Source organism: Schistocerca gregaria, chromosome 1, assembly GCF_023897955.1.
Source record: "Schistocerca gregaria isolate iqSchGreg1 chromosome 1, iqSchGreg1.2, whole genome shotgun sequence".
Classification (NCBI taxonomy): Eukaryota; Metazoa; Arthropoda; class Insecta; order Orthoptera; family Acrididae; genus Schistocerca; species Schistocerca gregaria.
The window spans coordinates 974,929,780-974,949,424 of NC_064920.1; the positions used below are offsets into that span (position 1 = coordinate 974,929,780).

General features: G+C 45.3%; 1 protein-coding gene across 1 annotated transcript in view; it reads left to right on the top strand.

Moving 5' to 3' along the window:
• The first annotated feature begins 951 nt into the window (after positions 1–951).
• The window catches only part of LOC126311099 (probable E3 ubiquitin-protein ligase HECTD2), a 418,213-nt gene continuing 399,519 nt past the window's right edge, over positions 952–19,645 (top strand). The window contains exon 1 of the mRNA XM_049992125.1: positions 952–1,149. Coding sequence (XP_049848082.1) covers positions 1,048–1,149 — 102 coding nt within the window. The 5' untranslated portion in view covers positions 952–1,047. The remainder of the gene's footprint in view (positions 1,150–19,645) is intronic.

Consider the following 19,645-nt stretch of genomic DNA (forward strand, 5'->3'; position numbering starts at 1 on the left):
ACTTCCGCCAGTATTTCGTCTCCTACATTCCAAATTTCACAGACGCTCTCCTCAGTTGGTAGAGCACTTGCCCGCGAAAGGCAAAAGTCCCGAGTTCGAGTCTCGGTCCGGCACACAGTTTTAATCTGACAGGAAGTTTCAGGAAGATTACATGGTTCTTCGACACTATCCATCCAGACCACTGTAATGGACCCTCACATGATGACAACACCGACGACGAGTAAAGTAAGTCGTCTCTTTTTCAATTACAAGTATTTTTGTAACGCTCTTCTTTTGTCGTTGCTGTAGCGACCACCCTAAACCAACTCACAACGCCTGCCACCAGAGTCGCACGATCGATTTGTGATCGCATGTTCGATATGTATCGTTTGGTCACCGCAAATTCGATAGGCAATCATCTTGGAAAATTACTTGTTTTTTTGGAATAACGTTACACTACCCAGAAGCAATTAATGGAAGTTTGTAGCCTTCGAAATGGTTACCTCCGGGTCTGGCATCGGCGGTACCTGGCCACACAGGTGGGCTGCGGCGCGGGAAATTGCGCTGTCGCTCAGGGTGCGTGCGCAAGTTTGACAGCTGCCTGCCGCCGCCGGTGTCAGAGGGAGGGGGAGGTATCGGCCTGCTGGCCTGCCATCGGTGTCCGGGAGATCGATGGCCGCGAGCCGAGCTCGGCGCTGAGCATTCCTCGCGGCCAGTGGCTCGCCGACCGCCGCTGAAACAGTAGCGACGGGAAGAGCCGATCTAGTTAGCTGCAGCCTCTTCTGCGTCCGAAACACTGCGAAGCTCTAAAATATTAGCTCGAGACTGCGAGAGTGATCGCCACCGCTGTAATACACACTGCGTGGCGCAGTGGCGGTCGAGTCGAGGACACGTTTTTGAGGGAGAGGCTGCTCCACAAGTGGTCGTCGTACGGTGGAGTGCGAGCCCCGGGCGGATGTCGGCCGTCGGAGAGAGGTAGGCGGCAGCCTGCTGCCCGTGCTGCGAGAGTCCGGCGCCGTCGCCCACGCCGGCCGGCGACCCGCATGGGCGGCGCCGCGCGCCTCCCACATGCTGCCCGCGCCCGTCTCCTGGGTCTGGCAGCGCTTCCGCAACTCCTTCCGGCCCAGCCACGTCGCCGGCAGCGACGACGACGACGTCGATGACGAGTCGGTAAGGCCTGCTCACGCTACGGACACGGACAGCGCCTTTCGCCCGCTTAACCCTTTCGTGACCTAATTAATTGAAATTTCGCTCACTACTGTCAAATTCCAATCCCAAAGAAAGCCGGTGTTGACAGATGTGAAAATTACCGAACTATCAGTTTAATAAGTCACAGCTGCAAAATACTAACGCGAATTATTTACTGACGAATGGAAAAATTGGTAGAAACCGACCTCGTCGATGATCAGTTTGGATTCCGCAGAAATGTTGGAACACGTGAGGCAATACTGACCCTACGATTTATCTTAGATAATAGATTAAGGAAAGGCAAACCTACATTTCTAGCATTCGTGGACTTACAAAAAGCTTTTGACAATGTTGACTGTAACACTCTCTTTCAAATTCTAAAGGTGGCAGGGGTAAAATACAGGGGGCGAAAGGCTATTTACAATTTTTACAGAAACCAGATAGCAGTTATAAGAGTCGAGGGGCATGAAAGGGAAGCAGCGGTTGGGAAGGGAGAGAGACAGGGTTGTAGCCTGTCCCGGACGTTATTCAATCTGTATATTGAGCAACTAGTAAAGGAAACAAAAGAAAAATTCGATGCCAGTGCTGTCTGTCAAAATTGGTATTCTGCTTCTAGAATGGATACTGGGTGAGCCCACGTCTAAATTTCGGTCGTTGTTTGTAATCTGTGCTCTTTTTCTGGGGGAAAAGTGGATGACGCCTCCAAACTGTTGTGTCCGTAAAGTAACTTCTTTACGAAGTTGGAGTGCTTGAAAGTTTGTCAGCAGCTTATTTCACGGACGTAATGGTATTCACTTCATTTTCTTCTGTTGTTAATCACAATATAAACGATACCAGTGCTGTCTGTGGCGGAAAAAGCGATACATGTGTAGGTTAGAGTCATAACTAACGTACTCCAAAATAATGAAAATTGAGATGCCGACGTATTCTCATATAGCTTTATACAAAGAACATAATTCACGAAACAATTATTCCCATATGGCACAAGATCCTTGAGAAAACCGGTGTTAAACTTCATGGTCAGTTTTAAAAGTCTCATGATCCGCGGGATCTTGTGTGTTTTCTCCCGTACCTCATCTTGACCAATCAGCGATTAGCTCACTCGGTGCCATTTTCTTGTGTAGTAGTAAATATTTATGCCAGTGGAGTGTGTTTCCTGTTCTGTTCAGTTATTTTGGGAAATGTAATTCAGTATAGTGGTTGCAATAAAACTGATTTAAGATAAGACATGAAAGAAAACGTTTTACCCGTTGGAGAAAGAGGAAGGTCAAGGAAACGTTCACAGGATCCAGAAATGTGGAACCCAAACGAATGAGGTTAGAATATCCTGTTTTCTTCATTGTTTTCAAATTAAACTGATTCTTGTTATTGGCTTGATTTGTTCCTCCACGTAAGAATGTATAAGACTCTTTCTTTGGCACTTAACAGTTAGGAATCGCAAATTCAATATTTTAAGTCCATTTCTGAAAAATAAACCAAATCTCACAGCGTAGTTTGTTCTTCACCTTCAGTGCTGCCCCAGTATCCGACATATCAACACCGTGGAGGAACATTTAATTGCTGTTCAGTTTCTATGAACGATATCAAAAACTTTCATGATCTGCATATCGAGTCGCAACAATATAGTTCTCGCGAAACCAACATCGTCCAAACAGCTCAGTACCAAAACTCACAAGATCCAAAATGGGGATTGTCAAAACTTACATGTTCCATAGCTCTTTAACAAAACTCACATGATCCATAATATAACCTTAAATAATTGTAATTTCTCAATAAGCAAACATAATCTGAAATATACATAATGATTTACAGCCATTGTTCTTGCACATACTGATGTCAATATATGGGACATGCGCACGACGCATGTAAAACACGTTTTTAGTCACATGTGACAGTTTCGAACGTTTCGTAGCAACAGGCAATCTTTCTCAACAACTGAATCGGTGGCAGCCATTTAGTGAGTCTACATTCTTCTTCTGTGAGTGAGTCGACATATGGGACAAGCCATACTTGGTTATTCACTCACTTTCATAAGCTGCGTCATTGTCGCCCATAAAACAGCGACCCGTATATGCAATAAGTTTCCTTTACTTCACGTCTATGGTCACAAACTTTTTGTTTTAGATTACCGGTTTCGTTCTATAATGACCATCATCAGATCTGTTTCATAAAAACAAAGTCCTAATGTACTGTAGCCATAGTGGCGTCGTCAAATGTTAAATGCAGAATCAGCACAAGCATCGTCAAAGATATATATATAGGGTGAGTCACCTAACGTTCTCGCTGGATATATTTCGTAAACCACATTAAATACTGACGAATCGATTCCACAGACCGAGCGTGAGGAGAGGGGCTAGTGTAATTGGTTATTACAAACCATAAAAAATGCACCGAAGTATGTTTTTTTAACACAAACCTACATTTTTTTAAATGGAGCCCTGTTAGTTTTGTTAGCACGTCTGAAGATATAAACGAATACGTAATCGGTGCCGTTTGTTGCATTGTAAAATGTTAATTACATCCGGAGATATTATAACCTAAAGCTGACGCTTGAGTACCACTCCTCCGCTGTTCGATCGTGTGTATCGGAGAGCACCGAATTACGTAGGGATCCAAACGGAACGGTGATGGACCTTAGGTACAGAAGAGACTGGAACAGCACATTACGTCCACATGATAACACCTTTTTATTGGTCTTTTTCACTGACGCACTTGTACATTACTATGAGGGGTGAGGTAAACGGACACACGTGGTTTCCGTTTTCAATTACGAAGTGGAATAGAGTGTGACCCACTGGAAACGCGTCGACGTATGTGGTATCAGCATGATGGTCCACCTGCAACATACCTCAATTAACACTAGGTTGACCCTTGACAGGATGTTCGACGGGCGTTTTATAGGACGTGGAGAACGCATAAATTGGCCAGCCCGTCCTTCTGATCTTACACCTTTGGACTTCTTTCTGTGGGGTACGCTAAAGTAGAATGTGTACCGTGATATGCCTACAACCCCAGAGGATATGAAACAACGTATTGTGGCAGCCTGCGGCGACATTACACCAGATCGACTGCGGCGTGTACAACATTCATTACGCCAGAGATTGCAATTGTGTGCAGCAAATGATGGCCACCACATTGAACATCTATTGGCCTGACATGTCGGGACACACACTATTCCACTCCGTAATTGAAAACGGAAACCACGTGTGTACGTGTACCTCACCCCTCATGGTAATGTACATGTGCGTCAGTGAAAAAAACCAATAAAAAGCTGTTAGCATGTGGACGTAATGTGCTGTTCCAGTCACTTCTGTACCTAAGGTCCATCACCGTTCCCTTTGGATCCCTACGTAATTCGGTGCTCTCCGATACCCACGATCGAACAGCGGAGGAGTGGTACTCAAGGGTCAACTTTAGGTTACAATATCTCCGGATGTAATTAACATTTTACAATGCAACAAACGGCATTGATTATGTATTTGCTTATATGTTCAGATGCGCTAACAGAACTATCGGGGTTCCATTTAAAAAAACGTAGGTTTGTGTTAAAGAACATACTTCCGTGCATTTTTTATGGTTTGTATTAACCAATTACCCTAGCCCCTCTCCTCACGTTCGGTCTGTGGAATCGATTCGTCAGTATTTGATGTGGTTTACGAAATATATCCAGCGGTAATGTTAGGTGACTCACCCTGTATATACATAACATCATATGCACGAGTTATGTTGTCAGTAGCACTACATCGTTAACATCTGACGATGCCACTATGGATGCAGTACATTACGACTTTGTTTTTATGAAACAGATCTGATGATGGTCATTATAAACCGAAACCGGTAATCTGTTAACAAAATGTTTGTGACTATAGACGTATAGTAAAGGAAACTTATTCGCTTACTGTTTCCTTTTTTGTTTGTGTACGGTGTGCCCTGTCTTTCGTTGCAAGTTAAGCTGAAGCTTGTCAATAATTCTTGTGCGAATGTAACGTCAGGAACTTTGATGTTATCTGTGGATGATTAAAGTGAAAATGTAAACCTGCACACTGAACCCACCAGTCAAAATACAATGGACGAACTTGTGCACGATAGCAAGTCAAATGATCGTCCATAATGTTGGGCTTCGATTCAAGAAAAAATGATAAAAATGATCGGATAATCGTTTAAAAAAATTACAGAAAAGAACTTGGTTGTAAACTTTGCAAAGAAGTAGGAAATTTGGGTGTAGAAAGAAATAAGCAAGGCATGGACATTGTTCAAACTTAGGCTACTGTAAGTGTGTCATCTTCAAATGATTCCAAAAATAAGATTCTTTCTTTGAGGAAAAAAAGGTACTTAAAAAAAGTTCCACTCACCAAGTTGCCGTCCAAATGCTACTTCGTGCTGAAGAGAAGACTTTGGAAAATGCTTCCACTAGTGCGTTTCAAAGTAAACAGGACGTGACACTAAATATATTTTGCACTACTTTCACCGCCACGAAAAATAATCAAACTTTCAATGATTTCGATACCGAAATTAATCCCAAGAACTTAACGGAGTTGGTATGGGCCGAATTTTACACTCTGAAAATCCGTATACTAGCATTATTAACCAAATAAAACTAATCTTATTATCATACCTGCAATAGCTTAATTTCATCTTCATGTTGTCAGTAATCTCATCTTCATTAAATTGGTTGACCTTCGACTGCAGTTCTCTCAGCCTATTCATTATCTAGGCTCTTGGTTTATGAAAGACAGACATCTTGCTGCCGATACGAATAGTAAAGTAAAACTGCAGCAGCCATGAACTGATGTCAGTTTGGAAACTGTTTTAATGCTAGATAATGTTAAGTACAATGTAGTTTTGTAGTTAAAGAAATAATAAGCTGTACCGAAAACTTCAGTATATAAAATGAGTGTTCATCCAGTCTTTCTTTTTTAGAAAAGGAGCACTAGCTACAGTTTTATAATTATTTTAAGTGGACTGTATATATTCTGCTGGACTCGAGGACAAATAAATGGTCCCCAAATTCATCCCTAGCCGAGCTGTAGACCGATTCGACTACCGGACAGATTATTCAAATTGTGTAATACTCTTTCTTATTTTCTTTTGGACGTTGCTATAGTAAACAGTTTCCTCATGTAAGGAAACTTTCATCTGGGATAAATATAAAGAGAAGGCAAAGGCAAGCGTTCATCACAAGAGTCAAGCCACAATTTTTTGGAGAATTTCATTACATATGAAATCAAGGAAAATGAAGCAAGATTACAGCACTGAATAAAATAAATAAATTTAAATATTTAGACACAAATATGAATAAAAAGCAAAAGTAGAAGTTCTCCACACACACTGGCCACAAGGCAGAACCACGAAACAAATTTAAAAGCGTATTATCAATAAAAATATGCACAAATCTGTGTATTTCCAGCAAACAAAAAAAGACAATAAATACGAACTGTGCTTTCTATCGCGGTCGGGAAAAAAATTACATAAAACCCCCAAAACACAATGCGCACCACAAGCAATTAAGCGACGCATCGCGCGTTTGATGCTAAACAATGCGCCTTTTGGCTGCAAACAGCTGATCCGTTCAACGCTACATCACACCACCACACAGGTGTGGGACTTTCATATCACTGTGAGCTCATGGAAAAAGTTCTATGTGAGCCACGTATGTCCCACAGATCATGAAAGGCTTAATGCTGTGTTAGTTGGCTTCCAGAAAACATCTGAACAAAATATGTAGTTAGCGAGTGTCATACACGATTTACCACTCTGTTAGGGACTTCGTATCACATAGATGACAACACGCCTGTCTTAATGAGACGAGATTGGGAGCTGTAAAAGAAACATTGGGAGTACTCCAAGCCACTGCTATATGACCGTTACTCTTTGTAGTATCGTTACAGCGCGGAAGCGTTGTAACATGCATGCCTGTAAACACCGCAGAGTTACGAGCTTTTGGCGGGGTGGCAGTGTCGGTGCTTAGCTCCTATTTGAGCTAGGAATATGTGCCCGATTTTTGTGGTTTAGCCACTCGATCATCTGTCTTACTGAAGCTATGGTACGGCATGTACGTATTTTAAGTAAGGTTTGAACAACGAAACGGAGCTGGCACCAGTAAATTGTGTCGACCGATTAATTCTTTTTGCAAAAGGTTTTAATTAGGCTGAAATTCATGCTCAGCTAATGGGGCCATTTGTACGTGCACTGCTCAGGATTTAACGCGGTGAAACACTCACTCTCATTCAGATTTTACATGCAGAACCTGTCATCTTTACATAATTCCGGACTGGAGCTAGACTGATCATTCAAATTTGGTCCACTGATGGATCGGAACTTGATCTAAGATAAGTTTTAACCCTTTGAAAACTCTGGCTTCGTTTGGATTATACTGGCAAAAAACACTTTTTTCTGGGGGATCTTTCAAGCACAATACTTCGATAGTATAAACCTGTAAGAATCCGCTCAAACTTCGCACGAAGGTAGATAAATACACTCCTGGAAATCCTCGCCGATACCCCAGGAGCAACAGTGTCCCTAATTTGCTGGGAAGTGGCGGTGCGGTCCCCTACGGCACCGTGAATTCATTGTCCCAGGAAGGGGAAACTTTATTGCCACATTCCTGGGGTCAGATACATCACATGATCACACTGACAGAACCACAGGCACATAGACACAGGCAACAGAGCATTCACAATGTCGCCACTAGTACAGTGTATATCCACCTTTCGCAGCAATGCAGGCTGCTATTCTCCCATGGAGACGATCGTAGAGATGCTGGATGTAGTCCTGTGGAACGGCTTGCCATGCCATTTCCACCTGGCGCCTCAGTTGGACCAGCGTTCGTGCTGGACGTGCAGACCGCGTGAGACGACGCTTCATCCAGTCCCAAACATGCTCAATGGGGGACAGATCCGGAGATCTTGCTGGCCAGGGTAGTTGACTTACACCTTCTAGAGCACGTTGGGTGGCACGGGTTACATGCGGACGTGCATTGTCCTGTTGGAACAGCAAGTTCCCTTGCCGGTCTAGGAATGGTAGAACGATGGGTTCGATGACGGTTTGGATGTACCGTGCACTATTCAATGTCCCCTCGACGATCACCGGAGGTGTACGGCCAGTGGAGGAGATCGCTCCCCACACCATGATGCCGGTTGTTGGCCCTGTGTGCCTCGGTCGTATGCAGTCCTGATTGTGGCGCTCACCTGCACGGCGCCAAACACGCATACGACCATCATTGGCACCAAGGCAGAAGCGACTCTCATTGCTGAAGACGACACGTCTCCATTCGTCCCTCCATTCACGCCTGTCGCGACACCACTGGAAGCGGGCTACACGATGTTGGGGCGTGAGCAGAAGACGGCCTAACGGTGTGCGGGACCGTAGCCCAGCTTCATGGAGACGGTTGCGAATGGTCCTCGCCGATACCCCAGGAGCAACAGTGTCCCTAATTTGCTGGGAAGTGGTGGTGCGGTCCCCTACGGCACTGCGTAGGATCCTACGGTCTTGGCGTGCATCCGTGCGTCGCTGCGGTCCGGTCCCAGGTCGACGGGCACGTGCACCTTCCGCCGACCACTGGCGACAACATCGATGTACTGTGGAGACCTCACGCCCCACGTGTTGAGCAATTCGGCGGTGCGTCCACCCGGCCTCCCGCATGCCCACTATACGCCCTCGCTCAAAGTCCATCAACTGCACATACGGTTCACGTCCACGCTGTCGCGGTATGCTACCAGTGTTCAAGACTGCGATGGAGGTCCGTATGCCACGGCAAACTGGCTGACACTGACGGCGGCGGTGCACAAATGCTGCGCAGCTAGCGCCATTCGACGGCCAACACCGCGGTTCCTGGTGTGTCCGCTGTGCCGTGCGTGTGATCATTGCTTGTACAGCCCTCTCGCAGTGTCCGTAGCAAGTATGGTGAGTCTGACACACCGGTGTCAATGTGTTCTTTTTTCCATTTCCAGGAGTGTAGATAAAGTCAAAAACAATTTTTTTTCATGCAATAATCTCTCTGCGTTGTCGAGATATGATGGTTTAAAGTCCAGCTAAATGTTGCATGTAAAATTTGTTCTTATGTGAACTGAATGCGTGGAAACGGTTTAAAGTGATTAAAATAAATAAAACTGCATTCGTACGGTAAAATTGAAAAGTCTGTTCCGAAAATCCAGCAGATTTTATGTGCAAAAAAAGCATGTTTTTTGGGAGTTTTCTTACGAGCGCTACTTCCTATATTTCACCGCTGTGCGAACCGTTTCAAATTTTATAAGAAGGTAGATAAGTACTTTTAATTAATGGTCTCTTGTTTAGTGAAAGCTTTTTTAATTACCACGTTATAAGGAACATAGCTAGAAAGCCAATAAAAAAGACCCATAGCGGATCATCCTCACCCGAGTCAACAAAAACCTTCATCGGTTGCGAAGCTATGGCGGTCTAATATCAAAACTATGGTGGAGTAAAAGCTAGGAACCAGAATGAAAAATGTTCCTACCGTAGCAGAAAAAAGCTGCATATGTCCTGGGTAGAGTCTGAGATGTAAAAGAAGGGAACTAGCTTTTCGACTTACCTGGCAGATACAGAGACATTTGAATCAAAACATCTTGACGTATTCTCGAGTTTTTTTCTAGTTAACCATATTATGCCAACACAGTGAGCTCTTTTATACTCACTCCTTGTTACATGTGTAGTGAGAGGTGTAAGAACAAATAGATAAAATTTATATGCTTCTTGACAGTGGGATGCATCTACAATACGAAGTGAGGGTGCATCTTTAACAGGGAGTACCCCAGAGTGGAGATACATGCAGCGTTAACTTTAACGACACATTGTGTCTTATTACACGACATGATGAATGCCAGGTTGGATTACATGATTGCATGTTCGCACGACTTAAGTTATACGACATGACATCATGTGTCATGTTACTTTGCATGACACGATGCACTTTACTCTGAAACGCCAAAGAAACTGGTATAGCCATGCGTATTCAAATACAGAGAAATATAAACAGACAGAATACGGAGCTACGGTCGGCAAAGTCTATATAAGACAACTAGTGTCTGACGTAGTCGTCAGATCGGTTACTGCTGCTACAATGGCAGGTTATCAAGATTTAAGTGAGTTTGAACGTGGTGTTACACGATGAAGTGGGGACTTTCCCGTACGACCATTCCACGAGTGTACCGTGAATATCAGGAATCCGGTAAAACATCAAATTTCCGACATCGCTGTCGCCGGAAAAAGACCCTGCAAGAAAAGAATCAACGCTGACTGAAGAGAATCGTTCAACGTGACAGAAGTGCAATCCTTCCGCAAACTGCTGCAGATTTCAATGCTGCGCCATTAACAAGTCTCAGCGTGGGAATCATTCAACGAAACACCATCTATATGGGCTTTCAGAGCCGAAGGCCCACTCGTGTACCCTTGATGACTCCACGACACAAAGCTTCACGCCTCGCCTGGGCCCGTCAACACCGACATTGGACGGTTGATGACTGGAAACATGTTGCCTGGTCGGACGAGTTTCGTTTCAAGTTGTATCGAGCGGATGGACGTGTACGGGTACGGAGATGACCTCATGATTGCAAGGACCCTGCATGTCAGCAGTGAACAGTTCAAGCCGGTGGAGGCTCTGTAATAGTGTGAGGCGTGTGCAGTTGGAGTGACATGGGACCCCTTACACGTCTAGATACGACTCTGACAGGTGACTCGTACGTAAGTACATTATTCATCGTATCCGAGATGCCTTGCAACGTGCTGTTCAGAGGAGATCTCCACCCCCTCGTACTCTTACGGTATGGATTCATCGGGTCTATTCCCTCCAGCACTACTTCAGAGCCGGCCGGTGTGGCCGAGCGGTTCTAGGCGCTTCGGACTGGAATCGCGCAACCGCTACGGTCCCAGGTTCGAACCCTGCCTCGGGCATGGATGTATGTGATGTCCTTAGGTTAGTAGGTTTAAGTAGTTCTAAGTTCTAGGGGACTGATGACCTCAGCTGGTAAGTCCCATAGTGCTCAGAGCCATTTAGACCATTTTGGACTACTTCAGACATTAGTCGATTCCATACCACGTCGTGTTGCGGCACCTGTGCGAGCACGCGGGGGCCCTACACGATAATAGGTAGGAGTACCAGTTTCTTTGGCTGTTCGGTTTACTAAAGGAGAAAAAATTAAAACATCATGCTTGAAACCGAAATTTTACTAAATGAACAGCGAAAACGTAGTGATTAATGTTTTTCCTTTCAATATTTTGTGGCAAGAATCAGCGGGAAAAGTTTCGAAATGGTTTGAAATTATGTGTTCAGTTTGTTGGAAGTCGCTAAGTGGTCTCGTTCTCAAATACTGAGTGAATATAATGAATCGCGAATTACAATGCCTTTAATACTTATTGTGCCTCTTAATGAGTAGATTATGACCGCATTTGAAATTTGTAACTTGGGTCGATAATTGTATGAGCTACAGAAAATCAAATTTATGCTGCCTCTGGAAGCCACCAGACAGGCAGACTGCAGCTAAGAGTGGGTGAACGATTTTACCAAAAAAAAAAAGGTTCAAATAGCTCTGAGTACTATGGGACTTAACTGCTGAGGTCATCAGTCCTCTAGAACTTAGAACTTCTTAAACCTAACTAACCGAAGGACATCACACACATCCATGCCCGAGGCAGCATTCGAACCTGCGACCGTAGCGGTCGCGCGGTTCCAGACTGTAGCGCCTAGAACCCCTCGACCACTCTGGCCGGCGAAAGATTTTACCTTTAAATAATATAGATTTGGTGATATTGTTGGTATTACATTTAGACGGTTCAGTCACATTAATATAAGCACCTATCAAAAATCTGAATAATCATTGCAGCACGCACCACTGCGAGATGTGGAGGAAGAGAATAATTCTAGAATGTACTGGCAGGGATGCGGACCATTCCGACTTCAGTGCCGGGGCCAGGTGCTGTAGGTTTCTCGGTTGAGGATCCACGACGCGAAGAGCCCCATCCAGTTCCTCCCACTGATTCTCGATTGGGTTTAATCCAGTGGACTGTGGAGGCCAGGGAAGAACGGTAAACTCATACAGGTGCTTTTCGAACCACGCATGTAAGCTGCGAGGTGTGTAACACGCTGTATCGTCTTGCTATTAGATGCCATCGTACCAGGAAAAAAAAAAAAAACAGCATGGTCCCCGAGGACAGATGCGTACTTGTGTTGATCCATCTGAGGCGTAGAGCCTTCGCATCGCTCCTGTCACTTGTTAGGACGATATCGTTTTAGGCATGAGTCATCGATAGATGTCACCGGCTGACATGGACCTGAGTTACAGAGCTGCACGTTGTTGTACTAGTAGGCGACAGAGGTCAGCAGTTGACGGACAGTCAAAACAATGTTGTAAAGTTATGTTTGATTAATATTTAATGTATTTTCATAATTATAATTGTTTTATATGTGTAGTAATTAGCAGTGTGAGTGTTGTATGAGTGAAGAAGAACAGAAGTAAATGAAAATTGTTTTGTTTATTCAGGAAGTACCAGTTAAACTGTACAGGGGATTTACTATAATTAAATGTGCAGTCAGTTTATGATGCTAATAAATCGTGAGTGGAACACAAATTAATCGGTAATTTTAGAAGGAGAAATTTTATATTTGATACTTTTCTAAATTTATTTATTTAGCAGTTGCCATAGAAAGAAATATTTTACTATGATTGGTCATTGAAGTAAAGCGCGGGTTAGCGCGGGATAATACTGCAACCTGATTTGCTGTTTGTGATATCAGCCAATCAGAAAAATACAGGCTCGCGCCAATCTATGCTGGGAACAAAGCCTTTGGTGTGATCTAAGGGAGTCGGGGCTCAGGGTTCGAACTAGTAACATCTCATTGAAAGCAGCTCCGACGAAAGTACTGTAAATTCGCGGAAAAATGCTAATTGCGGGTTCGCGAAGTTGTACAAACTGTATTTAAGTGAACGGTATAGTGGACGTCGTGTGGAATTTCGGACGAAATATCGAAATTATTGCTTTTGACTGTTGGTTAACACCGCGTGGCGTGTTGTGCGATCTAAGACTGGAACAGGTATTAAGTGTAGAGCAGAGTGCATAACATTTGAGCGAGCATTTTCATAACTAAACGATCCGGTGAACTCTATTAACTTTGGTAACGGGTCTAAATACCATAAACTGGCTACGTGTGTGATTGTGGTGTGTGTGAACTTTACATTGTGTTCCCGCTTAGTACGGACTTGGCTGTATTAACTGTGATCTTAATTATAAAAATACACCTGAAAATTTACATTGCTCTGCGTCCTTTCAACGATTGGTTCAGAGTGTTTGTTTTCAGACGTTTCATACTGTGTACGACAACAGCCATATTCCGATGGAGCAAAAACAAGTGATTCCTCCGAAAAGCCACCTGTCGCCACTCTCTGGACGTCCAGTTGCCGTACTGGCGTGCAGATCTCAGTGTTCGTAGTTGATGAACAGCACTCAGTATGAGTGCATGAACCAGGCACCTGCTGCAGAGGCTCAAAGGCAGCACCGTTCGCTGAACGGTCGTTGAGGAGACCCTGATGGTAACATCTTGATTATCTTGGTGGTCAGCTGCACAACTGTAGCACGTCTGTTCGCCTGTACACATCTCCGCAGCCGTTATTCACACCTGTTATCTCTACTCCGAGTACCGGCCGCAGTGGCCGAGCGGTTGTAGGCGCTACAGTCTGGAGCTGCGCGACCGCTACGGTCGCAGGTTCGAATCCTGCCTCGAGCATGGATGTGTGTGATGTCCTTAGGTTAGTTAGGTTTAAGTAGTTCTAAGTTCTAGGGGACTGATGACCTCGGAAGTTAAGTCCCATAGTGCTGAGAGCCTTTTTTTTTTTTTTTTTTACCACGAGTGCATCACTATTGTCTCGGCACCACTGTTGGATAACGCCATTTCGCCAGGTACGATGTACTTAAACCAAGGCGGCACACGGTCAGTTTACAAACTTAGCCTTTTCCGATAGACCTCCTCCATTGGCTCCAAAGCCAATGATCATGCCTTTTTGGACGTCAGATAAATGGAATGGAGTGACCTGCCCCTTCCTCCTCGACTTAAATCCCATAGACCATGTGCGGGGTACGTTCGAGAGACATATCACTGCACGTCGACACGCACCAACGACCTTCCAGCAGATGTCAACCGTGGTGGAGGAATGAAACGCTCCACCAACGTTGTGGTCAGCATGGGAGGACATTGGAGAACGGTCACTGCCATCCTCGGTGAACACATATTCCATTAAGAACCATTTCTCGCCTTTTGTAACGTCCAGGGGACCCTTAGCAATCGCGGTGTCTTCAGTGTAATTATCGTTTTCGATCAAAAGTGTCATTTCAGTTTGTCTCATTGCAGGTGTCTTCCGCTTAGCTTCTGTGCTGTACTGTAGCAATTAATTCTATGGATAGTCCAAGTTTCATCGAGCTATGTTCCTTAGCAGTGTCATAACATGCGAATGTTACTTCCATCCTTAAGTTTTTATATCAGAGTATATCTAACTGAACTCCGTCCGAGCAGACCACGAAGGCCCAACGGTATCGACCGGCCGCCGTGTCATCCCCAACTCTCAGGCATCCCTGGATGCAAATATGGAGGATCATGTGATTAGCACACCGCTCTCCCGGCCGTATGTCAGTTTTCGAGACAAAGTATACATCTGTGCTAACTAATTTTTGTAGAATTTAGTGGCGGCTCGCAACCGCACATCCGCAGTTAAACGTTCCAGTCACATTAATGTGACCATCAACTACGTTCCACGTCAACGTGCAAGAACCACTCACAGATGGCACTAGCAATGCAGGATATATAAAGCGTGTCGGGGGCCACACGGAAAACAGTGCTGTTGTTGTCATATTACGGAAACGGAACGACTTATCTGACGTCCTAAAAGGCGTTATCATTGGCTTTCAAAAAAGGGTGGAAGCATTTCCAAAATGGCTAAGTTTGTAAACTGCTCGAACGCCGCCATGGTTAAAGTATACCATGTATGGTAAAATGGCGCTGTCCAAAACCAGCGCTGAGGTGCACCACGGGCCATAGATGTCAGGGATGAAAGACAGCTGCGGAGATGCCTATGGGCGAACAGAGAGCAACTCTTGAGTACCTGACGGGCCAGATGAACCACTGGGCTCCTACTGAGTCTCCTAAACGACCATTCAGCAAACATTGTAGCGTATGGGCCTCCACAACAGGTGTTTGGTTCATACACCCATGCTGAATGCTGTTCATTGGGCGATAAAGGCTGGTATTTGCACGCCAGTACCTCAACAGACGTTCAGTGAGTGGCGATAGATAACTTTCTTCGGATGAATTAATTTTTATGCTCCATCGAATTGATAACATACAGCCTGCAACAATCGTCGGAAGGTCCCAGGTCAGAGGAGGGAGCATGGCATTCCCTGGGCGACTTCCTCTTTCTGGAAAGTACAATGAATCAAGACAATCAAGAATCTATTCTTGGGATCACGTCCAACCCTCCATGCAGTTTGTTTTCTCCTCGCCATGTTGCCATTCCCTGGGCGACCTCCTCTTTCTGGAAGGTACAATGAATCAACACAAGTAAGCATCTATCCTTGAGGACCATATCCACCCCTCCATGCAGTTTGTTTTTTCCTTGTCACGATGGCACCCACCACGAGCTACATGTGCCACAGCTCACAGTGTAAATGCGTGGTTCTAAGAGCACCAGGATGAATTTACCGTACCCCTCCAGGTATCAAACTCTCCGGTTTTGAACCCAGTCGGCCTGCACGTCGCATGGCCACAGCACTGGAGTCCGCATGACTTCATATCCCTGTCGGTACCTTCCAGATTTCCAAAGACTCTCTTCCTGCGTGTTTCACAGAGATCCGCACTGCAATAGAACACCCCGATCGAGGTGATTCTAAGTTGGGTTTCCATACATGGAATTTGATGGTCAGGGAAGTACAGTAAACTCATCCCGGTGCTCTTCCAACCACACACACATGAGTGATGTGTGACACGTTGCAATGCCCTACTGGTAGATGCTGTCACGCTGAGTAAACACTGCATGTATCGGTGTACAAGGTCCCCACAGAAAGACGAATAGCCACGCGGGATTAGCCGAGCGGTCTAAGGTGCTGCAGTCATGGACTGTGTGGCTGATCCCGGCAGAGGTTCGAGTCCTCCCTCGGGCATGGGTGTGTGTGTTTATCCTTAGGATAATTTAGGTTAAGTAGTGTGTAAGCTTGGAGAATGATGACCTCTTAGCAGTTAAGTCCCATAAGATTTAACACACATTTGACGATTTGAAAGACGAATACTTGTGTTGATCCATTGTGCCTTGCTGGATGACGAGACCACCCACCGACTGCCACGAAATCATTCCCCCGGCCATGACGCAACATCCTCCGGCTTGGAACCTTTGATTTTAAACGTATCACGCCGTACGTGCCAACAGCCATCTGTCAGATGGAGCACAGAACATGATTCATCTGAAAATACCACCTGTCACTACTCATCGGACGTTCGATTGTGGTACTGGAGTACATTACAGATTCGAGCTTCGTCATTGGTGGACAGCATTCAGCCCGGGTGCATGAAACAGGCGCCTTTAGCCAAGGGCCAGGTGCGGCAACGTTCGTTGAGCGGCCTTTCAGGAGACACTGTTGGTGGCCCGCTGGTTCGTCTAGGTGCTCAGTTGCTCAACAGTTGCAAGTCTGTTCACTTGTAGGCATTTGTACAGCTGTCATTCTCCTGTGTCATCTGTGGCCTGTAGTGTACCACAGTAGCCTGTGCACCGGGTTTGGATGGCGCCATTTTGCCATTCACGGTATACTTTAACCACGGCGGCAAGCGAACAGTTCACAGAGCTAGCCGTTTAGGACCTGCTTTCACTCGTGGTCTGAAAGCCAACGATCGTACTCTTTTGGACGTCAAGTAAATCGCTCCGTTTCCGTCTTACAACAACGAACGCATTGTTATCCGCGTCCCGCCCCGACCCGCCCCGCTTTATATACACTCCAATGCTAGTGCTACCACCTGCTGTCTGTGAGTGGTTACTGTATGTTGACAACGAAGATAGGTGGTGGTTACATTAATGTGGGTAGTTTGTGTATATGAAATTTACCAACTGTCTCGTTTCTTCCTTCATAGTAAATGTTAGATATTGGCGGAACTATTTACAGACATACGTAGCACGGCATACAAAACTATCTTAATTGTCTGCAGTGTCGATGCAGGTGCACCCTGAATGGTTGTACAACGGACTTTGTGCCCTTACTCCGTAAGAAGCAGTTCCATTACCTTTATGGAAGAGCGATGCAGGCAGGAACTCCGTCTTCAGTACACAAGTGACCCATCGGGACTATCCGACCTCCGGGTCATCCTCAGGTGAGGATATGGATAGGAGGGGCGTGTGGTCAGCACACCACTCTCCGGTCGTTATAATGGTTTGCTGTGATCGGAGCCGCTACTGTTCGGTCGAGTACCTCCTAAGTTGGCATCACGAGGCTGAGTGCACCCCGAAAAATGGCAACAGCGCGTGGCGGCCGGATGGTCACCCATCAAAGTGCCGCCCGATAAAGGCTTAACTACGGTGATCTGACGGGAACCGGTGTATCCACTGCGGCAAGGCCGTTGCCAATGGAAGAGAAAGACTTAGTAGATTGTTTATCTTGCAAATACCTAAACGTCTAAATAAAAAATAAATGTGGGTAATGTGGGCACCAAGTGAGAAGCATCATTTAATTCTCAGCCGCTGCAAATGTGCGCATGCCCGCTTGCAAAGCGGACATCCCACCTACAAACTCTGAATGAACGTGTGACCTAAATTGGTTGTATATATCCCAGCAGTCACATTCCCGCTGAACAGATTCGACATTGACCTCATTCACTTGAATGGCGCTTCTGGATTGCTGTTTTAACACTTTTTCGAAAATCATATGTTTGTAACTGCGAACACAATAATACGGCTTTATAGAATAGATAAACGAGGTTTCATCGTTTCAAATGGAACAGTTCCACTTGAAATGATGAAACCTGGTTTATCTATTCTAAATAGCCGCATTATGAACTATTATACTCAGCAGTTACACAAAATGTTTTACTGAATCATGTTTTTATTCCGAAAAAAAAACTCTGAACCTACCACTTTTACACATAATTTGCCCGAGTGTGATACGTTTAGAAACGCTAACGCATTCAGAGGGCTACATTATACTTTGCACATAATCAACGCTGCCTTTTTCGGCATCTTTTTCCCTTCTGCCTGTTTTGGACATCGGAACATACTTTACGGAAACGTGTTCCCTCAGGACGCGGTAACTTCTCGGCAAAATGTCGCCCACCAAGTCTGTTCAGTACAAGAACTGGAGAATGACTCGGGGGCCGTCCCGCTGGCCAATCCCCGCTGCCCGTGCTCTACCTGGGTTCGTCCATGGGCCAGACTCGAACTCGGCAACTTCTAACGACCCCAATAAGGCTACTGTGAAAGAGTGAGTTAATCCCACGCTCGATCTAGGCTACTCCGCTGGCAGGTAGCAGGATGGCCCGACCCTAGAAATGAGTCAGCGGGGTTGCTGTTCCAGGCCCTCACCGAGATCGTCAGTCCTGTAAACGACAGCGACTCGCTAACCTCACATAGTGTTCCGCTGCTTAGCTCAAGTAAGTCATCGAATCGAAAAATATGGCAGAAAGGCACGTTTTGAAACGTATTTTTAGTGATTGTAGTAATATGCGTTTAACCTGCAGTGGTTATAAATTAATACCTTACAAAAGAACTAAGAAACGTGGATGGCGATATCGTGGTAAAAGTTCGTGGTGATCTGTTAGATTTTTTGCAGTAGACAGCGAAAACTTATTTTGCGTTTGCAAGCCACTCACGAGCACACACCAATTCCAGAACAATGCAATTCTGTTTAAACAAGAAGCGAAGCTCTGGATGGAAAACCTTAGGAACTTAAATGCAGAGACATAGATGACAAACCAACACATTAGCGAAGAAGGACGTAAGGTACATTCGCAAAAATATTACGCGTACACATTTGAAGAGTGTGCCGAAACTGCCAAAATCCGCGTCAGTAATTCATGTTGTCTTATCGCAAATGGAGGTGATAATTACAAAAGGCGAAGTCTTTGTCCTTAACAATGGTACGGAAATGGTCATTTTGTTTTTTCAACCAACTTCAATCTACAATACCTGTGTCCGGGGGAAACTACATGTACATTGATGCCGGTACTTTTCAGTCTGCAGCGAGTTTGCCCCTGGTAGCTGAGTGGTCAGCGCGACGGAATGTCATACCTAACCGGCCGGGTTCGATTCCCGGCTGGGTCGGAGTTTTTCTCCGCTCAGGGACTGGGTGTTGTGTTGTCCTTATCATCATCATGTCATCCCCATCGACACGCAAGTCGCCGAAGTGGCGTCAACTCGAAAGACTTGCACCAGGCGAACGGTCTACCCGACGGGAGGCCCTAGCCACACGGCATTTCCATTTCCAGTCATCTTCTCCGGTTATTCAA